At 29.4% G+C, this 27,999-nt stretch overlaps 3 protein-coding genes across 6 annotated transcripts in view; 1 reads left to right on the top strand and 2 right to left on the bottom strand.

Annotated features, from left to right (window-relative positions):
* The first annotated feature begins 20 nt into the window (after window positions 1–20).
* Window positions 21–4,164, top strand: LOC141526961 (patched domain-containing protein 3). Of its 3 annotated transcripts, none has more exons than XM_074242134.1 (10): window positions 21–398; window positions 539–785; window positions 870–940; window positions 1,006–1,221; window positions 1,495–2,696; window positions 2,786–2,904; window positions 2,993–3,154; window positions 3,297–3,567; window positions 3,669–3,790; window positions 3,932–4,164. In XM_074242134.1, the coding sequence occupies exons 1-10, from the start codon at window positions 301–303 to the stop codon at window positions 4,160–4,162; spliced, it is 2,739 nt and encodes a 912-aa protein (XP_074098235.1). In that variant the 5' UTR covers window positions 21–300; the 3' UTR covers window positions 4,163–4,164. The 3 variants fall into 3 exon arrangements, with proteins under 3 accessions (XP_074098235.1, XP_074098236.1, XP_074098237.1); XM_074242135.1 differs by having other exon boundaries at window positions 342–398; window positions 544–785; XM_074242136.1 differs by lacking the exon at window positions 21–398 and having other exon boundaries at window positions 732–785; window positions 870–929.
* LOC141527475 (pre-rRNA-processing protein TSR2 homolog) lies at window positions 4,153–5,895 on the bottom strand. Its single transcript, XM_074242987.1, has 3 exons — window positions 5,775–5,895; window positions 4,656–4,737; window positions 4,153–4,575 (listed from the first exon to the last, which is right to left on the bottom strand). Exons 1-3 carry the CDS (start codon window positions 5,841–5,843, stop codon window positions 4,244–4,246), a joined length of 483 nt encoding a protein of 160 aa, XP_074099088.1. The 5' UTR covers window positions 5,844–5,895; the 3' UTR covers window positions 4,153–4,243.
* Window positions 5,896–9,341: 3,446 nt separating this feature from the next.
* Window positions 9,342–27,999, bottom strand: part of Kon (chondroitin sulfate proteoglycan 4-like protein) — a 37,758-nt gene continuing 19,100 nt past the window's right edge. The window contains exons 7-12 of one of the 2 annotated variants that reach the window (XM_074243015.1): window positions 22,499–22,744; window positions 18,567–18,764; window positions 16,306–16,510; window positions 12,279–15,532; window positions 10,698–11,871; window positions 10,301–10,564 (exon numbers count right to left, since the gene is read on the bottom strand). In XM_074243015.1, coding sequence (XP_074099116.1) covers window positions 10,440–10,564; window positions 10,698–11,871; window positions 12,279–15,532; window positions 16,306–16,510; window positions 18,567–18,764; window positions 22,499–22,744 — 5,202 coding nt within the window. In that variant the 3' untranslated portion in view covers window positions 10,301–10,439. Of the gene's footprint in view, window positions 11,872–12,278; window positions 15,533–16,305; window positions 16,511–18,566; window positions 18,765–22,498; window positions 22,745–27,999 lie in introns of both variants that reach the window. The other variant, XM_074243014.1, reaches the window with a different exon arrangement.

The following is a 27,999-nucleotide window of genomic DNA, read 5'->3' as shown; positions in this document are numbered from 1 at the left end:
TAAAATTAAAATTTTATTTATAAAAATCGTTTTTAAAAATAATTTTAAATAAAAAAATGATAAAAGTGTAAATAAATAAATTGATAAATAAAAATTAGAACGAACAAAGCTTATTGATGGTTGAGAAGAAACGCCCACGTTTTTTAGTCGGCTTTAAATCGTAACGTGTGATCACCGTGACAATGAATGTTATATAATTACTTTAGATTACGTTTAATAAATGATCTTGGAACAGGGTTTGAAACACTCTGAAACTCTTGTACGTTCAGTCTACATTTGGTTATCGAGCCCTGTGCTATAATGATGGAGAGCCCGCGCGAATCGCCGACTTCCACGTGGAGAACTTATCGCGATTCGGTAGTTAATTTTAAATTCAACTATGACCAAATATTTTATCGGTAATTTATCCTGAAAATAATATAATAAACAGTTAATTTTTATTACCACGAAAGTTAGCTAATTATTGTTTAATTTAATATTTATGGAAAGACAGTTAAGATAAAGTAAGTAAGTTTTTTTTTTTTTTTTTAATTTTCAGAATAGGCTTGAGCATAGGAAATAAACCTTGGGTTTGGTTAATAACTTCCTTGTGTATAAGTGGAGTTTGCGGTCCCGGATTATCGTTCTGGCGCGAAGAAATCGATGAAGTTAAATCCTTCATTCCTGTGGACTCTATTGTACGGAAAGATGCTGCCTGGGTCAAGGAACACTTCAACGAGGACCTTAGATACGAAAGTATCATTATTACTGCTCCAAATGTTTTAGACCCTCAAGTACTTCAAGCGGTAATTTTTTTTTTTTTTTTTTTTTTTCAATAACGAAGATAACTTTTGGCTGAAAAAAAAAAAAAAAATAATTTATTACTGCAGATAGATGAAATTGAAATGAGTGTAAAGAGTATTGTTGTCCAGAATCAAACGTGGCATGATGTATGTGCAGAGTAAGAATCTAATATATTTATTTTTATAAATTTTATAGCAGAATAATTAAATTTTAATTAATTAGATATCTTACCTGGTTTGAAAACGGAGATAAAAAATTAAAAAATGAAACAGATGAACTTTTAATTGAAGCATTTCAACCTTTGAAAGCTGTTCTATCAGGCGATAGTTGTATTTACCAATCGATATTAAAAGTTTGGAAAAAAAATGAAAGTGACGTCTTGGGTCAATTGACAAAAGATAAAATTCTTGAAGATGTGACTGCTGCTTTACGTGAAACGTAATTATAATTATTATGAATTATAAGTAATATAATTATCCATTGAAGGAAAAAAAAATATTTCTTATTCAAGAACTTGTTTTTAGATGAAAGATGAAGAATATTAATTATTAATTTTCTTTTTATTTTATTTTTATTTACTTAAGCCCGTAATAAGTAATAAATTTAATTAAAAAGTTCATTTTAATAAAAGAAGATATATTTTTTTCTCCAGTGTAATGGATAAAAAAAAAATAATTTAATAATATTGATTAAAAAAATGTAATATTTCAGAGATAAAGGTAATATCCTAACGGATATATCACCATTGCTATCAAAAGTAGAGTACGATGAGAACGGGCGAGTAATTGGAGCAAAAGCAACAATTTTAAATTGGATTTTAAAAAAGTCAAACATACATTCTCCAGAATGGGAGCTGGAGTTCATTTCAAGAACTTTATATTCAAATCGCACCTTGCCGGCAGGCATGAAAATTTATGCTGTTGCAAAAAGAAGTTTTATCGATTGTTTAAACGATGTTATGAGAAATAACATAAGTATACTGTGCTACGGTTTATTTATTATTGTTGGGTACGTTGTAATAATGATAGGAAAATGTAATCCCGTAGAGCAGCGAATTTATCTGTCATTGCTGGGAGTATCGGTAGTGGGTCAAGCCATTTTATCGGCTTTCGGTGTTTGTTTTTACTTAGGATATATGTACGGACCAATACACTCTGTTCTGCCATTTGTGTTGCTGGGTATAGGTGTCGATGACATGTTTGTCATTATTCAAAGTCTCGACAGCTTAACTGAGAGCGAAAAAAATGTAACAATACCCGAACGTATTGCTCGAGCACTCCAGCAATCCGGTATGTCGATAACCACAACGTCATTGACAAATATAATAGCATTTGCCATTGGAATGACCACAGTTATGCCGTTTTTATCATCATTTTGTATGTTTGCCACAATGGGAATTTTATTTCTTTTTATATTTGAGATAATGTTTTTTGTCAGTTGCCTTGTGTTGGATGAAAGACGTTTAGCTATGACCAGAGACGGATGTTTCTGTCAATCTAAAACCGATTGGAAACCCAATGAATGCAGCCAGAAGAATTTACAGAAAATAATATTTGAAAAATTCATCGGACCCTTCATTATGAGACCTAAAATAAAAATATTTATTATTTTAATAACTATTGTTATGATTATTATAAATACCTGGGGTATTCACAATCTAGGACAACACTATGATCCATTATTGTACTTAAATCAAGAGTCTTATCCGCTTAAATTTAATAATAAACTTATTGAGTATTTTCCTAAGTACGGCAAGAGAGCTAGTATTTATTTAGCTGGAGTTGATTACTACGAGGACCGTGAAGCGCTTGGTAAATTAATTAACGTACTTGCTAAAAATCGATTTATCAATAACAAAACTCTGGATCCATGGTTCATTGCTTACGGCAAGTGGTTAAATAATAAAACACATGGTTAATTTTTTTTATTTTTTAATTTAATTTTAATACTATTTATTTATATAGTTTAATTAAATTATTTTTTAATTATTATTTTAATGCAGAAATTGACAGAGATGAATTTTACGGGTCATTATCTGAGTATTTATTAACGAGAAAAGGACAGTCTTATGTTAAAGATATGAAATTTAGTAGATTGCCAACAGTTGATTATAATATTACGGTAAAAATTAATTTATTTAAGAAATTTGGTTATTTATAATAATAGTAAATAGGTTAATGATTTTTTAATATTATTGCTTTTTTTAAAGACTTCGAAATTCCAAATTCAACATATTCATATTAATACAACGGTTGAACAGTTACAAGCAATGCGGTCTATACGTGAGACCATTAAATCTGTTGATTTCACGCGAGGCATCGAACACGCTGCAATATTTTCACAGGAATATATTTCTTGGACTACAAATAAGGTAAAAAAATCTGACAATTAACTGAATCTACTAGTCTTATAGCCTATTTTCACTTAAATTTATCTTAAAGCCTAAAATTTACGACCTTTAATCATTAATTTATCTGTAACTAATACTTATAAAAATATATTTTTTTTTACAGATAATTGGAGATGAGTTGATTAGAAATTTGTGTTTGGAACTTTTAGCAGTGAGTTTAGTAACTCTAATACTGTTGCGTGACATAAAAGTATCCTTCTGGGTAATTTGTTGTGTTGCATTTACCCTAATCGACCTATTGGGATCATTGTATTATTTAGGATTGACTGTCGAAATTTCATCGAGTATTATAATACTAATGTGCGCTGGATTAGCTGTTGACTATGCGGCTCATGTTGGACTAGAATTTACCCGTGTTACTGGCACTAGAAATGGTAATTAAAATGATAATTTTAATGTTATACATTAAGCAATTATAAAATAAATTATTGCCAATTATATGCATTGTTTTTTTTTTTTTTTTTTTTTTTTTTTAAGAGATCTATAGCTACACTTGGGGCAATAGGTCCTGCAGTGTTTAATGGCGGTTTAAGTACCTTCTTGGCCTTTGTTTTACTCGGAGCGAGTAGAGCTTATTTATTCAGCACATTTTTCAAAGTAGGTTTTATTTATAAATCCTAAGTATTTAAAATAATTGTATTACTCAAGTTTACACTGAATCTTTTTTAAAATTAAATTTTTAATATTTTTTTACAAAAGTTAAGTTCAAGTACTAATATTAAATAATTATTGTTTTAGCTTTTTACATCAGTAGTAGTGTTTGGATTATTTCATGGATTATTATTTTTACCAGTGGTATTGAGCATTTGTGGATCAAACGAAAAACAAAAAGAATCAGATGTGAAAGTTGAGACAGTATGGGAGCCAAATAAATTTTGTACCATTCCTCTTTCATCTACTGCTACTAATATTAATAATATTAATAATAATAATAATAATAATAATAATAATAATAATAATAATAAATAAATTACAATTTATTAAAAATAAAAAAAAAAATCGAGTGTTCAATAGTAAATTAAAAATTTTTTCATAATAAAAAATACTTATTTATTTTTTCCGCCTCGAAATTGTAGTCCACTCATCGTCACTGCCTGCAGCAACACTAGCTTCATCGGTTTCCATTTTTTGTTCAACTGTGCTACTATTATGCAATTGGTTTCTTTGGATCAGGACTTCTTCTCGTGACAAAATCCACGGCTTTAAATCTGGCAATTTATCTACAGTTGACTGAGCTAATTCAATATTTTGGCAGCAACATTGATAAAGCTCCAACAACTTGCTGGCTATTTGTTTTTCACTCTCATCTTCTAATGAGAGGTTGAATTCATCAGACATGTAATCAGCTAGTTCCTCGGCCACTTCATCAGTCGATAGGTCCTCTAAATATAAATAATAATTATCATTAGTATTTTTTAGTCTAATTAATTTGAAGTAATATTACATTGACAGAAGATTTAACCATTGTCGTAAATGAAATTGGTAATGTAAGTTATTAATTCACTGGCATTGTCTTGAGATCCATGACCATGTTCAATAGCCATCTGAAAAAATAAATCAATTGTTAAATTAAATACTGCTGATGAAGAACAATGTTATTGTCTAGTTTTAACACTTGCAATCAAATAGTCACATTTATAATAAGTGATATTGACTCAGCTTTATTTTTATTCGGTAATAAATGAAGTTACTTTAATCACTTCTCGTTTCTAGCTGTTTTCGACATAATTAAAACGTGAGGACGCTTTTATACTTGATTCAAACGTGGCTTCAAGATTATCTGCGTGACTAATAAAGTAAGGCATTTTATAGAGACTTTATTAATTAGTTTTAAAGATGAGTAAAATAATTATTGAGTTGAGTTGAAATCCAATAAAGATGTAACTATTTCAAGTAGACTTTCTCATTTTAAATAGATAATTTAATTATTGTTTTAATTAAAAAATTGGCAATGTTACAATTCTATTTCTGGCGTCAAGTAAGCAATTCTTGTTTTACTATATTTTTATTCAGCTTGTTTGTTCAATAAAATTTTATTGTAAGTATAACTGAGAATTGACAATTAATTTTTTAAATTTATTATTGAGGAAGTTTTATTTTTTATTAATTTAAAAAATAAGAAACATAAAATTATTAGATTGAATATTACTGTACCATAAATTTTCTTAATAAATATTGGAAAATATTAATAACAATTTTTTTATGAAGTTGATGTTAGGAGACAATTTTTTGATTTTTCTGGAAAATAAACTATTTATAAAAATCTCATTTTTATTTTTTTAGAGCTTCGAAAGATGAAATTTTTAATTAAAATTTTCTTGCAATAATTTGTTTGTTAAAAAAAATTCTTAAAATTATCAGATGTCTCTCAATTTCAGTATCATATTTTTTTTTAAAAATAACAAGCAGTTTATAAAAAAAAAAAAATAATAACTCTGGTGCATGAAATCCATAAAAATTCAACCGAGAAAATCACGTGTTTATAAATCAGGTGTTTTGATAAACCAACTGTTAAAAAATGAAAAATAAATTAATTAAGCAATAAAACCACAAAAAAAATAAACTGAAAAAAATTTCTTACCCGCAATGCTGTCCAATTACTAAATAATCGTTGCGTAGCATTAGAAAAAAACTGTTTTGTTTCAGCCATGCTTACAACTTGTTATTTTTGAAGTTTTAAGGTTAATACTACCAGAACATTGATGCACAGAAATAATAATAAAAATAAAATAATAAAACAGTGATTACCTCAGTAGGTGCTGCTCTCTATCAGACGTCATCGAACTAAATCTTATTTGCATCAATAATTTTAAAGAACCCGCGCTTAATAGCCAATGAAATTTAAATTTTCCGTCCAATCAGGCGCTCGCGCTATCATCTTGAGACAATTACGCAGCAGTTTGCGCATTGTCGTTAGTCTATCACCGGTCTCTAATTCGTATGCGTGCTAGTGTTGTTTCAATTGTTTTCAGTACTTAGTTAAGAGTAATAATAGATTTTAATTATTCTGATAATCCACTCAATTACTGAGTAATAAACGAGTTTTGAGTATTATGCAGTCGTTTAGTGTCAAGTGATGATAAATTTTTTATTTCAGCTCTTCTTGGTTATACTGCTCAGATGCAACCCGGTAAGGTTAATAAAATAAAATTATACTAATTAAAATTAAATGAGTTTTCAATACGGTACTTTTCAAGTAATTTGCATGCTTAAATAAATTTTAATTAATTATTTTTTAAATGCGGGATTTTATCTTTATCCGGCAGTGAAGAAACAATTTAGATGAATAATCAAAATTTTGATCAACATGGAAGGTAAATTTTTTATGAAAGTCAAAAAAAGCAATTTTTTTATGCCATTAAATTTAGCTGTCACTTCACAATTGTTTTAATTTTTTTTAACAAACTAATTATGGCAAAAAAAATTATTAAAAAAATGGACTTGTAGAAATTTTAATAAATTAAAAATGTGATTTTTTAAAATAATTTTTTAAAACAAATTTTTTTGTTAAAGAAAATTAAAAAATTGTCATGTGACAGCTAACTTCAATGTCACTTTTTTTTATAATGTTAAAATAAATAAACTAAATTTTGATTAATCAAAAAATAGCAAAAAATATTAAATGATTTTGAAGATCAATATTTTTTTTTTATTTATGATTGTCTCATAAGTTTAGAATCTGAAAATTATAATTAAAAATTTTTGATCCATTAATAAATATAGTATATTTAATAATACTGAAGTTGACAGAAATTAGAAATTTTTTTACAATTTTCTAACAATTAAATTGTTTTGAAAAAAATTAAAAAAAAAATTCCATATGTTAAAATTAAAGAAAATTATCAGTGAAAATTTTTAGAAGCACTTTCAGTATTGTGACTTGTTAAAAGAATTTAAAAAATTGACAGCTGTCAGCTAATTTCAATATCATTATATTTATCAGATATATTAAAAATACATTCGTATAATGAAAATAAGTAACCTCGACATCAATAAAATTGAAAAATGATTTATAAAGCCAAAAAACTTGGCGCATTAAAATAAGCTAGATAGATAGAAAATAAATACAACAAATGTTAAACGTTGGACATTCGATTTATTAGATAAGAGTACACTGTTTTTTATTTCTTTTTATGTTCATTTGACTTGAATAGGGAAAATACATATCACTATTATAAATTTATTATTATAATTTTCTATACTTATATTTTTTTTTTGTATATATTCATATTTATACATAATATAGACATCATGGCACTCTTATCGATTCGCAGGATATAAAAAGGCCTAGATTATTTTTTCAACTACTAAAAATTATAGTTAATTATTTGCTACGAGTGAGAAGTATCGAATCAAAAGAGAACATTTATGATTTTTTGTTTGATATTTCTGAATTTTAAATAAAATTTTTGTTAACTTGCAAAACAGATGACTGAAACGTTGACATTAATTAATTTTTTTTTGCAAGAAAGTGACAAGGTCACGTGTAATTATTTATTCCACAATTATAATTTCAGCACAACGTTTCGATTTTTTTAGTCACACTTTACTCATATTACAAAATTAATCGAGTTGATGCTCATTAATTCATTAATTTAAATAAATTATTCCCCTAGATCAAATAACATATGTTTATATAAACACCTATTAATTTAGTATGTGCAAATAAATAATAATTGGGGAATAAATTATAAAACACGATCTTATCCACTTTCCTGCAAAAAAAAAAAAAATTTAATATTATAATAGTATGGAGGCGAATAATAATATTGTTGACATTTATTCTTTGTGAGTTTGAAAGAAAATCAATTGCATATATTGTATATCATATTTATAAATTTTTTTTTTTTCAATAAAATGACAACCGACAAGCTCAAAGTATCTTCAATATTTTCTAAAATATACATATATAATATATACATACGTATATATTATATATTTATAAATATATAAAAATATATATATGTGATGAAGATTTGAAGATAAATCCAGCTTGCCATAAAACATTTTTAAGCATTTAATTCTTTATCTCTTATCTCATAATTGTTCTAAATGTCAATAAACTGAATATTGGAAAAAATTAATCTCGAATATTAATGTATCTTTGTATTTACAGGATTGAACAAAACGAGAAGTCTGATAAATGTAATCTCTTGATTATAAGCTTCTCAAATTATACAGACACAAACTGAGTGAGTAAAAAATGGATTCTAGGCATGTAAATTTAAGTTAAAAGTTAAATTAATATCACCTATATTGACATATACGTTAAACTCTGAATGCTTTTGAATGAATTATAAAATCAACAGTCGCAGTCATTAATCATCAATTATTTATAAATCACGATTAATGACATTATTTATTCTCTCTGTAACATCTCTTTATTTATTCAATTGATTTTATTATTTTCTCTTAATCGGTAAAAACCAATAAGAACATTCATCATTCAACATTTATAAATATCCAAATATTTAATACTGAAACACTCGTTAAATTATTGTTATATTTTTTTAATTGTTTATAATAATAATAATAGTTATCATTATTCTTAATATAAATAATTTCTACAAATAATTTTGTGCCATCAAAGGCAGACTTGCATACAACACACAAAATTTATTATTTATATATTTATTTACGTACAGACTAATATAGAATTTGTTATAATCACGACGTTAATGTTATTTATACACAAAATTAATTATTTTTATATCTATATATTTATATATATTCATATTTATAATTAATAACTCTTTATTATTATCATGTGTAAACATTGATAATTATTACAATTTTTTAATTTAATAATTAATCTATTACAATTGTATACAACAATATAAAATTAAAAGATTTTCGATGTTGAATACAATCAGAAATCACCATATTATCAGCACACATTATCGTTAATGATTCGATAAAATAGCTCATATATAACATTCAACTATTAATTATTTTATTAATGAGAATTTAAAAAATCACTGTAATATTAAAAAAGTAACTTAATCAATATTCATTTATTATTAGTAATTGTAATTATAATTAATATTACAGTTATAAAATAAAAACATAAGCTACATTAGGCCGAGAATAAACCGTAAAATTTTAATAATTAAAAATTTTAAAAATACATATGGTCTCAGATAAAAAAATTTGTCTATTAAAAAATTAAAGTTTGCTGCAGAATTTATTTTACATTAATTAAAGTAACCTGTTGGAATGCTTTTATTACATTTATCTATTTTTTTATACATATATAAATATTTTTTGTGGATTGTTAAAAAATAATTGTTACAGTACAAGCAAGTCCAAAAAAAAAAAAAATAAATAAATAAATTTTTTAAAAGACAAATTTTTTTAATGAGAAATATATTGATTTGTATTTTTTTTTTTTTATATTATTAAGATTGTTTATTTTATAATATAGAATATAATTTATTTTTTAATTACTTAATATATTTTAATGCAGTGCAATATAAAAAACTTATAGAAGTCTACAAAACGATTAACGGACGAGAACGCCTAGAGCTATTAGCCGTTCCAGTGAAATTACAGTCTTTTATTATTATTATTATTATTATTATTTATTAAAATAATGGTTACGTACCCGGGTCATTTGGTTATCCGGGTTCGTGCTCTGGGATGGTAGAAACATCGGAGTGACCCGATGGGGCCGAATGCTAGACCCAGTACTGATTTCTCCTGAGCAAGGGAGCCGTTCTGCGGGTAGTTGTCGGCAAAGGAGGCAACTCTGAGGTATCGAAGCTACTCCATTCATCAGCATCCACGACTCCGTAAGGATACCGCGCAGAAATATCAGCATCTGAACCGGCGATACTGTCCAGCGGGTTCAAAGGAATGACTTTGCACTGGGGCAGGGATGAGGTGATGGATGAATGCATAGAAGGAAGAGGCGTACTCGACGTGATGTCCATGTGATCGTGCTCATATCTCTTTAAATGCGGAGTAACAGGCATTAGATGATCAGGGGGTCGAGGCAACGGTATTACCCCGACAGTAGGAGTTGTTTCATTTGTTTTGTTCTCTTGATTACCTTTGTACCTTTTATGTCGACAGCGTATCAAAATAATGGTCAATATTCCGAGGACAAATACCCCTAATAGCATTCCCAGAATGAGAATATAGTCGTGATTAATATTGGGAGCAAGTGCCATTTCACCTTCGTGTCCCACCGGGTCCATCGGTCCTCCAAGTGTGCTATTAGACACCTCAGGATCCGATTTAATCTTCATCTCCAGCACACCATCTGCTGGCTGATATGTCGAGGCAGTGAGAGTAAAGTTGAAGCTATCACGAAATCCTCCAGAGGCATTACCACTGCTAGCGGTACTTCCAGAGTCTGTAGTATGTTTTCTGCGGCAAACAACATAAATAACACCGAGTATGATATCACGATGAGAAAATCTCGATATTTCACGTTCTCTGGTGGTGCGTTTGTCACCAGAATTTCTTATAATACGCTTTAATTTGCAATTTTGTGATTTACCAGTTATGCGGTAAATTGGATTTCCATTAGTCGCCTCGGCTAATGGGGTTGCGTCCATTGATTTCAATGTTATCTGATTTTTATCACCGGCAAACGCCAGCATAGGTCGTATTATCATCAACGGTACAACTTTTATGGTTACTTGAATTCCCCATACCTCGTAATCACTTAATCGAGCTGAAAGTATAAAACTGTCGTTAGATGCGGTCATATCTGTTTGCACAAATACTACGCTTTTTGATAATAAATCCGGATGTTTAAATTTTATCGCAGCAATATCTCTAACATATAGAGTGCCGTGTCGAGGTGGGCTTGTTATTTCATATGTTACGTGTTCATGCCGGGCATTTGTGTCCAGTCTGATATTTTCTTCGGTAACGATCCCCATGTTGAACCCCTGCTGGAGCGTCACGGGATTGGGCGTTGTGATATTTAATTTTATTGGTAGGACATGAACATTGAATAATGTGTAAACGGGCGTAAATCGGCCATCAGATACCCGGAAATAAAATACTACCGGTTGGGAAGAGCCATTGTGCTCGTAAACTAGTCTGTTTGAGTCAACGTCCTGTTGAGTGAATTTGTTAACTTGTCGTATTTCTGATGAATTTTGCTCAAAGGTAAATAGTAAAAGACGCCCCGCAGTTGGCGCTGATATCACATCGTATACCAGTTCTTCGGGTGGTGTATCTGCATCTGTAGTCAGCAGACTTTCACGGTCTATTGTCTGGGTTTGATTCTGCACAACTGTGATAAATGGGTTCTTTGTTACCAGCTTGAATGGTTGGTCATTTACCGGTGAGATAATCACGGGAATAGTTGCGTTGCACAGCATTACGTGTCCTGGTGTAAGATACACTGAGAAGTTTATGTTGTCTTCGATACTGTCTGAATGATCATGATAGTAGGCCACTCTTCCGTCCTCTATCTGAGGCTGAGTAAATGTTGTTATATTTAAATCTGGTAATAACATTACGTGTCCATATGTTGGTTGATTTGTTAAGCGTGATAATACTGCTGGATTTTCTATCCCGGTTTTCGTCCGTAGGTATTTAATAATCCCGGTTATATTCATTGATACTGATGCTGTACCTCCCTCCTCAACGTGAACTGGATTTATAGTAATATAGCGGCCTAAACCTCCACTTGATACGGAAACATCTATTTGAAATATCTGAAACATATATTATAAATTATAGATATAATTATAATAAATAATGCAGAATGAATGATAATAATAATTATTATTTAATTAAATTAATGAAATTTTCATTTGCTAATTGGAATCCAATAGGATATAATTGAAAAATTGTTAATTAAAAATTAAATGCCCGTGAATTTAAATTCATATATTTGTTAATTATGTCAAATTGATTAAAAATAAATAACCGGTTCAAAAGTTAATTATTTAGATTGAAGTTTTTTTTTTTTTTTTTTTTTTTTAATTATTTGACAGCAAAATGGACCTTTGTTTGAAAGTAATTAAAAATAAATTAATTACGTTCGCTCTAAAAAATTTTTATTAACAGAATAAAAAAAAATTAACCGCATTGTAATTTATTATGACAATAAATAATTTACCTGATTCTTGATAATTTCAGCGAAGGGTGTTTCCACATCAAAAACAAATGAATCATTGGTCGATAAATCCATAAATTGTTTAGTGTGCTCATAGGTAACTTTGCTATTATTTAAATCTTGTTGTGTAAATCTGTCAACTTCTTGCCAGGTCCCCTCATTTGTCTCCATTATTATTTTTCCCAGATGCGGACCACGGCGTACAATGTATTTTATTTCACGTTGTTTATCAGTACACATTACCAGCAGTAGTTTATCCGTAATTGGTTTTCTCGTTAGGGGAAAAATATTGAGCCCATCATTTCTATAAATACTCAATTTAACTGGCATTGTTTCTACAGTGATATTGTACTGTTGTGTAGTGTGTAGACTATCAAACAATGTAAAAGTAAAGTATCCATCTGTGCCGTTGGTATGGGTTATTAATACCGCCGATTGATTAATTTGCTTCTGGGTGAAATTGTAAATATCAACGTTCGATAAATTAACCAACGATAAATAAACATTTTTCGTTCTCGTAACATTATAAACGATATCAGATGGCTGGGTATCATTATCAAAGGCTGAAAGATTACTGCTGGTAATAATACTGCTCCCGCCTTGCCATAATTTTATAACAGATTGATTGAACAAAACCGGAATTTGATCATTCACTGGTTGTATATTAACCCAAACATCAACAGGTTGACTTGTTTTGTCACCGGCAGTTATTGTAACTTGAAAATAATCGGTGTAACTTTCGTCTCCATTGTGTTTGTAATAAATAATTCCCGCATCCAAATGTTTTTGAGAAAACTTTTTAACTTGATTTTGCTTAACTGAGTCCATTATCAAGCCATGCTTTGGTTTATCAACAATACGGTAGTCTGTGAGCTTACCGGAGTAGTATATCGTAATAACATGAAAATTAGAGGGTTCAATTATTGAATTTTTACCCTCAACAACACTTAAATTCCCGGCTTTAATGTAAAGTTTGTCGGGAATAATTATAAAATCAATAACGAGACCCCGCATCCAGGTAATTCCATTGGTAACATCCACAACGAAACTATCCTCAGTTTGATTGGCAACCGACTGAACGTAGTAAACACGACCCTCGTTAATTACACTCTGATCAAAGTGCCTCACGAGATTTGCCTCGTAGTCATCTTTAGCCTCTTCACTACTACCACCACCGCTGCTGGTATGCCCATCGCTCGGTGTTTGAATTTCTAAATACCCATTTCTCGGCCACTCACGTATCAAATAAGTTATCTCCGCCGAGGGAATTTTCGGGTGGCCTATTTCCAAATTTTTACGGCCAATCAAAACACTGGTTGCCTCTTCTACCAAAATAACACGATTATTATGGACAATAAGCGGCTCCCAGTACCCTTTGGGATAAACTTTTATTATAACTCTGGTTTCGGTTGAGACACTTCCTTCCCCGTTTAGGATAACATTAACCCGGAATTCGTCTTTGGTCATCGAGCCGCCCAAATGACGGTAGGACACCAGTTTTTGCGCAAGCTCTTCCCGAGTAAATGAACTTGTTTCGAGATTATTTTTTAGTATAACGCCGTGCTTTGATCGACTTGATATAGTAAACTTAACGTCTTTATCACTGATGTCGACATTAGTGGCAATATCAAAGTCCTTTGTCGTTAGCACTAGAGAGCTGTTGTACTGAACGACCGATGCATTAGTTTCAACGAACCTTACGTAAGGCGCACTTGCTTGAATTCTTAAGCTTCCTGGCGTACGTAAATTACCATCGCTAACGTAATAATCTAAATATCCTTTATCATCGCCGTGGTGTTTGAATAAAACACGTCGGTAATTTATATCCTGTTGAGTAAACTCTTGCAGACGTTGAGCGGTGTTTGAAGGATGATCACCTGATGAATAAATTTCCCCGTTGGTGACGTTACGAATAATATAAATCAAGTCTTCGGGACGTGTTCCCTCGTCCCGATCAATGTACATCAGATCCTTACTTGTTATCACACGTTCTCCGTTAATGACAACATCAAAGACTCTAGTTGCTGACAATTCTGGTGGATTGTCATTTATCAGAGTAATATCGATATTAAATGTACCGACGTACATGAAATCTGTGTTGTCGGTAGATACTGCAAAATATTGAAATGAATCTTTTGTAGATTCACTATCGTCGTGAACATAAAAAACTGATTGACTTGCCAGTTCTTCTGAAGTAAAGGATATTATGTTTGATCTGGCTGTTTGATTTGAAATACATTGTATCGACAATGATCCGTGCTGTGGTACTTGGGATATATTGTAAAGCAGTCCATTCACATTATAATCTTTCGGATTTATTCGAGTGATACTCAAAGCTACTTGTGATCCTTCTTTTACATTTAACCTCTCCTTAGTTGCTGTCATTGTGAGCGGGTGAAATGGTAACGCTGACGATGAAGAGAAGGACAAGGATGGCTTTGAACTTGCGCCAATCGAATATTTAATTGAGAGACTTGAACTCAAGGGTTGACATTGTGGTGCACTCACTTGGAATAATATTTCATCGTCAATAGACGAATATGCTCTCTTGAATAATCGATACGTTAATTTACCCATATCAATGTCTTCTTGAGTAAATTTATCGCCTTTAACCAAATAACGATCATTATTATCGTTATTATTATCATCACTGACAATAATATTACCGAAATTTGTTGGCTTAAGTATTTTAAACTCTATATTCGACGTCGGAGTCATCAACGGATTTGTTTGATACTTTAAATTCTCATTACTTATTCTTATTTCTTTGGCATTGGCATTGGCTGTGAATTCAACGGGAGTTTGCTTAATTTCTTTCAACTCCATATCAATAAACGTTATTTTAAAGTCGAAAGTTTGTTGTGTTTTAACGTCACGAACACTCGCTTGAAATTTAAATACGTCTTGAGCCGGACTTGCCGCATTGTGCAGATATCTTATGATATGAGCTTCAATGTCTTTGTTGGTGAAATTTTCAACGTTTGTCCAATAATTGGCTTGTGGTATTAATTTTTGTACCACTCCGTACTGCGGTGATACTATTATGCTGTATAAAATTTCAACGGTCTTGTCGTCTGAGTTAGTAGCAAAAGATAAGTTCCCTGGTGTTAAATATGAAAATGACTGATGGACTACTACCAGCCCGGTGTTGTGTGTTAATTTTATCTGTAGTGGATACGCAGATATTCTTAGAAAAGACTGTTTACTCATCTTTTGCCCGTCTGTTACTCGTAGACCCAGCATGGCGTTTGATTTGGCTATAAAACAATTTAATTATAATTATAAATATTAGAGTGCCGCAAAAAAACTTGAAAATAGCTTATCATGTTTTAAGAACCTTCTTCAATGATCAGCTAAAATAATTTTTTTAGGGGTGGCTTAAGATTTAAAAAATTTTTTAGTAAATCTAAAATAAATATTAATATTAACGAACTTGTAGTTTTTTTTGGCTAAAATTGACATACTAAAAAAAAAAAAAAAAAAAAATTAAGCCCAAGAATTAATAAATAAATAAATTAATTTTATAATCTTTTATTGTTTTAATTTTATGTAAAAAATTCGAGAAAATTTGAAGAATGATCTTCAATATTTTTTTTTTAATGACAAAAATTATAAAAAAAATACAATGATGAGAAAAAATTAAAAAAAAATAAAAAAGTTTAATTTGTGATGACTTTAAAAATATTTAAGAATTTTTTAAAATTAAAAAAAAATTTTTAAGCTGATCTTTGAAGAGGGCTTTTTAAACATGATAAACTAACATATTGTCATAGACGACGATGCATAAAAAAACTTCGATTTTTTGCGTCACTCTAATAAACATGCATAAATAATAATTAAATACGTCAATCAAATTCATTGATTAATTTATTGTTTAGTTAATTTCCAGATATTAATAATAAACTAAATTATAAAATCGATTATTAACTAATATAAGTAAATTTATTTATAAACAAAATTGACAATAATAAATAATGTTTGACATAAATCGGTTAGAAAAATAACATTGTTAACGTTTAATAAAACTTACTGTTTCCATGATGAACATAGGAGATGAGTCCGTGAGCTAACTCACTCTGAGTGAAAGTCTCAATGGGACCGACCGATGATTGATTGACTTTTTCAACGTGACCAGCATCAATGTCAGTACGTAACACTGTGTAAACTAACATATCTGCCGGCGTATCCGGATCCACTGTCCATACCAACTCTTTGTTCAGCGTTTTTCGCGTTCCCTAGACACATTAATAACCACATAAACGTTATTACATGAATATTGAATAAATACAAGCTAGACCCTTAATTACTGCTAAAAATATCTATTTTTATTTTACTTTTGTGGTCGTGATTTAATTAACAAATTAATTTCACACTCACAAAGTGTCACCGAGTGTCTTTGTGTTTATTAAATGCGAGTTTCGGTCCGGTTAAGCCAATGGATAGGTCAGCAAAGCCGACTTGACTTGTTCAGACCAAGACTACCTTCTCTATTAGTACGAGCAGCGTTCTACTAAGCTTCAGCCCTATGGTAAATGGAGGTAGATAGTTTGTACTCTGGTTGTGCGATTCTATATGGTTTCGAGTTGTAAATAAATTTTCGACTGATAGAATTACTAAAGAATGTACATTTTATGTCCTTTAAAGTTTACAGATCGAAAAACTTTAAATTGGCTTTTTGAATATTCTGTATCTTATGACTTGAAATGAATTATTTTCTAGACATACAATGTATGATAAATGAAATATTTTCAAATTAACATTAAAGCTTCTATTTTAAAGAAATTTTCGTAACAATTTACTATAAAATTAATTAGAAAAATTGTAGTTCACTTTTTATGAAAAAAATTTTTTAACTGGAAACAGGTTCAATAAAAGCTCGAAAGGTGGATTCAGAATGTAGAATCGGATAATAATATTAAATTCTGGAAAGTTGTAGAAGCCGCTTTCAAATATTGTTTGTAAATTACAAGTGATGAAATAAATACAAATTAAAAAATTTTACCGTCAAAAGCTATTGATTTGACGTTTTTATTGTCAACAGATTTAATGTAGAGCTTACAAAAAACCTCAATTCTGTTTTTTAATCTCTGTTACAAATTCGTTTAAGGTGTCAAAATTTTTTTTTTTTTTTTTTCAAATGTAATAAACAATCAAAACTTCAAAACGATTCGATCATTTATTAGTTAACAACACTTGTTTATAATATTGTTAATAACTTATTGTAAGCTCTAAATTTTATTTGCTGAAACTGAAAAAATTACACTAATAGTTCCTTAGAAAAAAACTTTTTTAATCAGCTTTCATTTTTATAGAATTTAATATTATCCGATTCCGTATCCCAAAATCCCGTTCCAAGCTTTTTATGATTTTTCATTTGTACGAGTAGAATTGGACTTTTTTGTGGATTATAATCAGATTGTAATTTTTGATAAAAACATTTGGTTCTTCTACAGTTTTTTTTTTTAAATAGTAATAAAAATTAGTCTCGCTGAGCTTTTCCCATATTTTTTACATTAAATTAATGAATAATTGACGAAAATAAATTATTGTACTTCTTACGATAATTTACCGATAAAATTTTTTTCTATTCAACATTTTGGGACAATTTTCCCCATAAAATTCAAATTTATCAGTCTGTTAATACTTATAGTTTTCCCTTGACACAGTAATAATCTCATTATCGTCCGAAATATCTCAACGTAAACAATAAATGTATACAGATATGTCCATCTATAGATTGTCATATTGATTAATTAGAAACATACAATTTACGTGACCGCCGTGTGATTCAAGTAATTTAGTTAATTTGTCAAACGGGAATAGTTACTACAGAATACGTTTAAACGCTTGGTTAAAGTGGTTTTAACGTTCTTTAGCTCCCGTTATTCCAATTATAAACACGATATGCGCTGGGTTTTAATTCATGGCTAAAGTATAATTCACCATTTTATGGGTTTACTTAGTACTTAACCCTACTGAATTTACGCTAAATAAACATTTATACACTTATTACACGCCACATTATAAAGAGTTTATTTTAATAATTCTTTTTTTTTCCCTTTTTATTAGTCTAATTGAAATTTTTTTTAACACTAACTCCTTTGAGGAGAACTCGTGCGGAAAAAATGTGAATGACGGAGAGTTAATCGCAAGCCACGTGGAAAATAACTAAAAGCTTTTTTGTTTTCGTATATATGTAGGTATATACATAAATGAATGTACATATATCTATATCTATATTAGTTTTATTTAAACTTCTAAAAGTAATATTTTTGTGACTCGTTTACTTACTTGCGCAAGTCTGAGGACCTTGGTGGTCGGTATTTCAAGAACCGGCGGGTCGTTCACCGGTGTTACATTGACATTAAGGGGGAACCTCAGACGGCTCTGTAGATATCCAGGAACCGTAAAGCCAATTCCCGCCGTCAGCTTCAACTCCAATATCATGGAATCCTCCGGGCTTTCGTTACCGTCATGTACGTACTGGATCTGTGATTCAATTTGTAATCTCTTTCAGCGTTACTCCAAAAAATAAATCAATAAAGATAAAAAATAAAATAAAAAGTGATGAATGCTCCGTCACTAATGAAGACATTGAAAAAAAAGAAAAATAACGTTTTATTTTATAGCAATAATTATAATAATAAACATTCAAATTTTATCAACTTCTCCAATCATGAGCCACTTAAAACAAAGTCGTGGTTCATTAAAAATGCGACAATTAGCATATATACCACCACCTCCGACGTTTCTGCTGCCGCGAGGGTTGTCAGACTCAATTATATTGTAAAAAGTAGTCCACTAGGAAAAATAAAGCTGAGAGAAATTAATTCAAAAGTCGACGGTACCACCAAGTTGCCAGACAAGATAAGACCTGCGAGTGTGTAAGGAGCATACGCTACTCACTTTAATTTATTTTATTTTATGAAGAAATGTTTGAATTTATTTTATTTTAGTTTTATTCCATTAATTAGAAGAAAAAAAAAATTTGATTAGTTTTTTGCTAAAATCATCAAGTATTTGAAATATTACTTTATTACTGTTCCTTTACTGTTAGTAAAGGACAGAAAATAATTTTCTCGATAAATTTAAGTTCTTGATATTAATAGTTAGAGGTCCCGAGCCGAAATATCAAACTTATGTGAGCTTAATTGACTTAAATTGAAATTATTACGAGTTCAAGAACTCATATTTAGCTTGAATCTAATGTAATTAATAATTTGTTTCAAACTAAATTTAATAACACATCAAGGAGAATAAAGTATATTTAAATTTAACCTGAAAATAAATTCATTAAATATCAATAATAAGTAAAACTACAAATCGAAGTTATCACCGAAGAATTCATTTACATTAACTTCCTGAAATTAAAACCGCTAAATATTATGACGGATGTAAAATGATACTTGCCTTGTAGAGCTCAAGAATTTTTGTTTCTTTTAACGTTTATTTTGACTTCTTAAATCCTATTTATAGTCTAATGAGTTAACATATTTTCTACTTAATTTAAACACGTACACCGAGATAAAACTTTAACTCGAATTATTTAAAGCTTCATTAAAAAAAATTTTTTTTAACAGCAAGTTAATTAACTAGAGTTGTCTCTATTAAAAAAATTAACTTTACAATTAAAGTTATTAAAGTAATAATTTTTAATGATTTTTTCTTGGAAAAATACCGTCGTAAAATTTTTTATTTTTTCCTCTAAAGCGACGTAGAGAAACTTTTGCTGGCTTCGATTAAACTTTATCTCGGCAACGGTTTAGTGTACAAGAATGAACAAGACACATTCTTGTAAGGATTGAAATTTTCTATAAAAAAAGGTCTTCAATTGTCAAGTTATAATTTTACCAGAAGTTAAACAAGGTCGAGTATTCAACTGAATTTACCGATGAACAGTGAAAATATTTTTTAAACAAACAATTTCCGTATATAGATAAATTTTGTTTTCGTAGAAGAGTCTGAAGTAATATTTCTATTTCTAAATGTCTTTCTTCTTGAGACAGAAAAAAAAGTTTCTTGCTCTGACTAGTATATATAGTTATTTGATATTGATAATAGCAGTGACAATATAATAAATAGTAAAGAAAGAAGAGATTAAATGTAAGTTTTTTCATATATATATGGTTACCCATGTAAAGAATATATGTGAGATATATATAGAAACGCTTAGTCGTCGGGAAAGTCGGTTCGAGTATATAAAACCGTCGACAAACGCGGGTGTGCTCCTCAACTCGGCAGCCACCCATTTTCTCTCTCCCCAATGGTTCTAAAGATAGTCCTCCTCACGTCCTATCTATAGACTATCCTCAGAGACTATTAGAAGACGAACACGTGATTGCTCAGCCGACGCTTACAAACCCATCGCTTCACTTTCTTCCACTGATCCACAAGATTAGCCGAGAGACTGTCAAACTCCAGTCTGGATATACCACTTTAATTTTTTTTATCTTCCTCTATTCGAGGAACTTATTTTTTTACCAACTTTTATTCCTACTTTTTTATTCGCTTCGCATTGCTGTGCGACACTTTTATTGCTGCATTTTGACTTTGTCGATTTTTTACAAATACGGATGAGATACTAAACAAAAAAAGAGCAAGCATCCACAAAAAATAAGATAAAATAAAAGTTCAAAGGACGTAAAGGTACAAATATTAGTTAACTTTGGCCAATGTAAAAGTGTCGACTCAATCGATGACTCGAGAAAGTTCTTGCGGACAGTTGAACGATATCCGATATCGGCAATGTTATTCAAAGTTTCTCCATACCGAGTCTGTGACAATACTCGAGGTGATGCTGCTATTGCATTCATGTCTATGTATATATATATACTTATCTACGGGTGGAAAGTATTGAGAGCAGTGAAGAGGTGGGAATATATACTCTCGCGGAATGCAACTTTAGTTTTCACGTAAAGTTTAAAGAGCCAACCGCGAAACCAGTGACCGGGTAAAATTGGAAACTTTGCATATCTAACATCCGACTGTATGTGTATATATTTGTATTACACATACATGAATTTATTTATCAGTATTAATACCATCATAGATAGATACATGTAGGAAATAGAGTAAGTTATATGATTTTTTAAAAAGATTACTTCATAAAACATTCAGAGACATATTTACATTGGTGACATTATAAATTATTTACCTACAAATAATATTTGATGTTGGAAAACATATCAGCAAACAGATATCTAGGGGAAAAGTATTAACTCAAATGAACGTTCTTTTTGATATTGTGATAATAAGTAGAAAAAAATTTTTGATTGAAATTACCCTGCAGTAACTGTACAGTAAATATGAAGTTGTCATGAAAAAAATTTTCTCTTTTTTTTTTTTTTTTTTTTAAAACAGAGGAAATATTAATTAGTATTTCAAAGTAAACATCACAATTGGATCAGTTTGTAGAATTGGAAATGTTTATTGAAATCTAGATCTGATTTGGTTTCAGAGTGGATCTTTGAAATTATTTAACTCATCAATTTTGAAATTTAATCAAATATACTTTCGAGATTAAACTGCGAGCTCATTAGAAATCGATTGATTTATCTAATGTAATACGAAATTAGTAAATATCACCGATTATCATTTTAAAAAAAGAAATTGATTAGTAAAAACATTACTTGAGACATTAACACAAACAAAATTAAACGATATTGAAATTTAATTGCTTAAAAAAAATGAAATCATAACTTTGTCTTTTATAATGTCAATAATTGGGACTTTTACCTTATATTGAAAATTAAAAAAGAAGCAGTTTTTTCATACATAGAAAAAAAGTTGTAGGAAAAATTACAATAGTAAAATTTATGATTTCATATCGTAAAAATGCTTATAAAAGTAGTAAATATTCGAATTTTTACGATGTCGTAAATTTTAAAATGTAAAATTATCAAAGTGACATTTTTGAAAGTTTAGTCTTGGATTATGATGCTACCGTGGTACTTTTTTCTCGTGTATTTTTTTAGAACTAATTTGTTTTTTAAATAATACCAAATAATGATCAACGATTATAATATCCGGAAAAACAACATAGTGCTATTGAATTTTCCGATAATTTTCAGTAAAATCTTGCCGTCACATGTCTCAGTAACTTAATGTTTAATTTTCTCCTGAAATTAAAGTAATTTTCTACTTTTAATATAATCACAAGGAAATTAGGTTTAAGAACAACTTACGAGGATCATTTATTGTCAATTAAACGTGTAGATGCATACCTTATTTCGGTAAACGTCGTGTAATGTGAAGGAACGTACGGACACTGCGGTTGAATCTTGGGTCAGCCTACCGTGTTCCGGTGGTATGGCTAGACTGAAAATTATCCCGTCCTCATTTACGCCGTACTTGGCAATGTCCAGTACCATTGCAATAGTGTCCCTGGTAACAAATGCATGTTCACCTTCTGCTACCACAATGCTCTTCACCGCCAAGATCTCCAGATCTAGAGCTAAACTCCCATTTTCCTGGAATGAACAACATTGTTATTGTACTAATTACCTAGGATGATAATACAATGAATGCACCCGAGATAGATATTTGTTGTCGTTATTTATTTTATTTTACTTTATTTTCTACTTGTACGCTAATTATGTACTTGTTGTTGCGTCTTGCTGTTCTTTTGTACTGTGGTTTGATGTTAGTTGTTTGTTTGTTGCTGTTGTTCTTGTTGATTCGCCATTGTTGTTGTTATTATACTGCATATTATCCGTAAGCTAGTTGTGGATATATGTATATGTATATGTATATATATGTAGAAGCTTTGAGAGTAGTTGTTGGCAAGTTGAATTATTTTGTACAAGAAAAGATCAAAGTTGTTAAACTAACCCGCTTGAAAGAACCCCGTGCGTTGTTGATACTCCGGGGAATCGTATGAAATAGCTTGATTTCCTGCGAGACGAGCATCGTACATCGCGGGATAACAGCTTACAAAGAAACGATTTCTGTCTCCGACGGGAGTTATTCCAATCTACCCAATAGACTTTTCAATACTCGATACCTTTATTTATATATCTATATAAGTTTATATGTCTAACTTGATGTTGATATTCTTGTACGATGAACGATACAATATACTAGTACACTCAATAAATTTTCCCATTGTCGTAATGTTCTTTACTATTTTATCGATTTATAGATATCTGTATTATATATAATAAACTCAAAAGCTCAAATGATGTTTTTATGATACGTTTTCATCATACAGCTACACGATAAATATCAAGTATCAAATAATAATACAAATGTTTGTTCATTCAAGATTAATAGGTTTTATTTTTTCTATTTTAAGCTAGTTCACTCATAGCACTAAATTATAAGAACTTTTAGAGATTTCAAATATACTGAAGGTCATTCTAGTATAGATATTAGAAAAAAGTCAAAAATTTTTTTTACATATTTTCAAAATTTATACATTCAAAAATATTTCTTCATAAGAATTTTAAAAATTTTCAATAATTAACGAAATTCTAGTGACTTGGCAAGTAGACTGGCCCAACTGAAGCCTTAATCTTTGTGTTTAACAGAGTTTTTTTTCCTAAACTACTTTTTTCAACACTGTTTCATTGAATCTTACATTTGAATCAATTGATTTACTTGAAATTTGGGTTAAATCTTCTCATTATATTTTTTGGTAGCCCCCATTAGAATGGAATCCAAATTTAAATTTTTACAATTCAAAAAAAATCACGAAAAGTTAAAAAAATTGATTTCTTTTTTCAAACATTCACCATTTGAAAAAAAAAAATTTTTTTTTTTCTCTAAAGACTATCACGACGTCCCTACTGATTAAGAATTTTTTTTTTTACTTTGTCCACGATAACTAGAAAAGCCAGATCGTGTCAACTGGGGCTCGTTATTTTTTTGACCCTACACTTTACCTATAAGTAACTTTTTTAATTTTTATTTTTTGAATATTTTTTTTTGATGTTTTTAAAATATGAATAAAGAAAAATGAATAGTAAAATAATAGATGAAAAAATATTTAATATTTTTTATCGAGCCGCGAGACTAGAGTACCATACCCTTTTACAAAATATATAATAGATAAGCTTTTAAAATTTGAAATCAATGGTCCGTACCAAACATGAGATAATTGTAATTAAAAATCACATTTTTGTCCTTCCATTATGAGAGAAGAGAGCCAAAAAAAATTTTTTTTACATATTTTCATCTACGGAGTTTAAAGATCGTTTGAAAAAACTGATTTCCGTCAGAATAATATGCTTAGATTAAGCTTAAAAAATTTAGAAACTTCTGACAGTATAGTTTGATAAATATTATCAATAAATTAACCAAGTTAACAGAAATAACCATTAATTAAAGAGAATAAGAGATAGACTAGACTGTGAGAAAGGTAACGCTAACAAGTGAAAAAGAAAACAATAGCACAATATATTACGAGATAACTATCTTAAATTTAAATTAAAATTAAAATTATTAGCACGAAAAAATTTATTACAAACAACGCGGTATTATTCATCACAGTGGTATGTGACGAATAAATTTTTTTTAGTTTAGGACCATGATACGTATGGTTATGGCAAACGGGTGACGAGTAGATCGCTATAAGCTATAATTAGCCGTATGAATTGCTACTAAAACTATTCATCAGATCGCTATTTTGTACCGTGTAAAAAACGGAGATAATTTAATAGTGATTTAAAAGTTAAAATAGATTTGAATGAAAAAAAATTGAGCTGGGGTGCGATAAAAACTTGACAGCTAAGCGTTAATTGCTGTTGAAAGTGAATTGGATAGGTTAAGCACCATAACTCGGGAAAATTGTAATTTATGGTTCACGGTTACGGTGATGGGTAATTTTCATTTAGAAACTTTGAAGAGAATGAAATAAACTAAAAAATTGAAATGAAAAAAAAATTTAGTAAAAATATTAATTTTCGTTTCTGTTTCATTTTGCCCGGATATTCCCTTTTAACCCGGACTCTATAAAGTCGATCAGGCGACATGGTTTCTATTTCAATAATGTATAATATCTTTTAATATACTTCATAGAGTACCACCAAAGGTACAGATATGAAACTAATTTTCCGAAACCCGGCGGACAGTTTTTTTTTTTTTTTTTTAATTCAATAAATTACTAATATTTTATAGTGGCCACTTATTCCGAGTAAAAGAATTTTTTTCATTAAAGCATGAGAGGATTACATAGAAGCTTGTGAATCATAGATTAGTGATGTGCTAAAAAAAAATAATATATATATATACTATGTATTTTAGTAAAGATGCTTAAAGGTATTTTTGCTCTGATTGATCTTTGTAGATATGTGTTCCGAAAATCTCGAAAAATGTTATTGGAACAAATCATTTATCCTCGTTTTCTTCAAATGTAGAATTAAGTCGTTTGTAAAAGAAATGAAGAAATTTTTTACGTTTAGATTTATGAAAAATGCTGTGCAAATATCGATTCAAATTTAATTTTCAGTTGTTGAATTTTTGAATGAGCGAATAAAATTAATATTTATTCATGTTTCAAAAGTGATTTCATTTTTTTTTTCGAAGCTCAGATAAGCTTTTATTAATTGAAAATAAATAAATGAAATGAATTAATAATAAAAAAAAAAATTTGAAATATTTAAATAATAATATAGAATGTATAAAATATAACAAAGAAGATTATGTGAATTTTTGATTGTGGGTAACAAATATATTCATGTAAAATTTTTAGTATAGAAACGAGCAAATATGTTTATATATTGACTGAGAGCTAATAAAAATGCATGAACCAGTACAAAATAAATATGAGAAATGGGGTTATTGAATGACGTGAATGATAAAATGATCAGTGAAATAATAATAAAGAAAGCTATATTGAAAGGTAAAATATTCAAAAAGTTTTGAAATTCGTAAACGGAAGATTAAAAACAATCATAACTCTCTAAAGCAGATGAATTATTATTATTTGAAATGTTTTATTGAAACGGTCGAAAAAAGCTGGGGTTTTTTATTCATTCAGTTGAAAAGTAATCAGTTTGAATACGTCAAAAGGTCACGTCATAGGTAGTTGATTATAAAACGGACTGTCAAACTTATCAGACGGTGGCCAAAAAACGTGAACTTTAAATTTCGGAAATGATTAATCAAGTTAGTGGGAGTCAAAGGTCAGTTAATTAATTTTTCTTAACAGACTATGGGATTACACAAATCGGTCAATAAACAGGAGTTACGAACTCGTTAGCTCTTGCACATCGGGTTCCGCAAATCAGCACTCTCGTTCAATGACAACCGCAAACCGCGTGCCGAGTAAACAGGATGCCTATTGTGAAATACACCCATTTCAAACACTATCCACGAGAAAATTATCCCTAAGCCCGAGTATCATCACTAATTAGTATCACATCCAATTTCGATCATCGTGTATCTCACTATCTACCCGTATACACCAAAGCAATATGTACTTTCCTAATATACCTACACGTCCTCTATACCTGTCTATTAACTAACATATCTGATAATTCACCATCACCATTCCTCCTTTATTTCAGATTTGCATTATCTCATTAAAATCACCATTATTGCTCGATCTGTTATTATTATCGTCATCATCATCGTCTATTGTAAGAGAGATAATAGGAAAATTTATTCAACCAACATGTAACCTAATTCGTACCATGGAATGTAATTTTGAGTTTATATGCTCCCATATCCTTGAAAAAAATTTTTACCTGACCTTTTTTGGTCATAACAGGTTATATACATAAATAAAAAAGTTAATTTGACTCAAGAGGAAAAATCTTGAACCAAGAAAATCAAATTAAAGAACTAGATGATCTTCAGTCAAGCTGAAAAATTTTTGAACCAAGACATTCTTCTTGATTTAAGTATATTTTACTTAGCTCAATAATTTTTCTGCATTAAAAATCATCAACAATTACTTCAAATTAATTTTCTTAGTTCAAGATTTTTTCTGTTGACCTATTTTTTTTTTAAATGAGTACGTCAATTAACACGTTTAATTAAATAAAAATTGATTTAATCGTTGGTTGAACTATATAATTCAGCGATAGATAAGTTCCTTAGAGGAGTAAATTAAAACTATTTTTATTTTAGGACTTAACTGTTTGAAATTCAACTCTCTCGCAAAGAGAATATTCAGCGATCATGCGCCCGTCATCGAAGATTTTCTACAAGGTAAAATACCCAGTGTAGTTGAACAGGTTTTAAAGTAATACGTATTTGACCCTACTTTTGATGTATAAAGATCTAATTATTAGTTCAAATTAGTGATTTTCATGAAAATATAAACAATTTTAAATTGATTGAAATGCAAAACGACGCAGATAATTGAATATTTTGACACAGTAAAAATTTTCAACGTTTTATTGAAATATCAAAAGAATTATAACATATTGTTGAATAATATTTAAAATAATACTATGAATATTTAATATGTTTATTTAAAAATGAAAAATATATGTATTTAATTTGTTAATTACATTTTCTATGAATGACAAAGCAAATTTTCAATTATAAATCAAAACATTCAATGATTTTTAACTACACTTAACTTTTAGCTGTAAAACTTATTTAATTTGCAGTAATTAGTACAAATCATAATGCTGATCACTAGTCTCTAAACCTATTAGAAGTTAGAGTACTGTTAAAATTAAACGGCCCCAGCTTGTTCAAGTTCTGGGTTCCGGTTCCGCTTTAAAAATTTGGAGGTATAGTTAGACGTTAAAATTTAATATAAAGATTACAG

This window comes from Cotesia typhae, unplaced genomic scaffold (genome assembly GCF_013202065.1).
Source record: "Cotesia typhae breed Kobodo isofemale line unplaced genomic scaffold, CoteBio_Ctyphae contig_4, whole genome shotgun sequence".
Classification (NCBI taxonomy): domain Eukaryota; kingdom Metazoa; phylum Arthropoda; class Insecta; order Hymenoptera; family Braconidae; genus Cotesia; species Cotesia typhae.
This window is presented reverse-complemented; position numbering and strand designations above follow the sequence as displayed.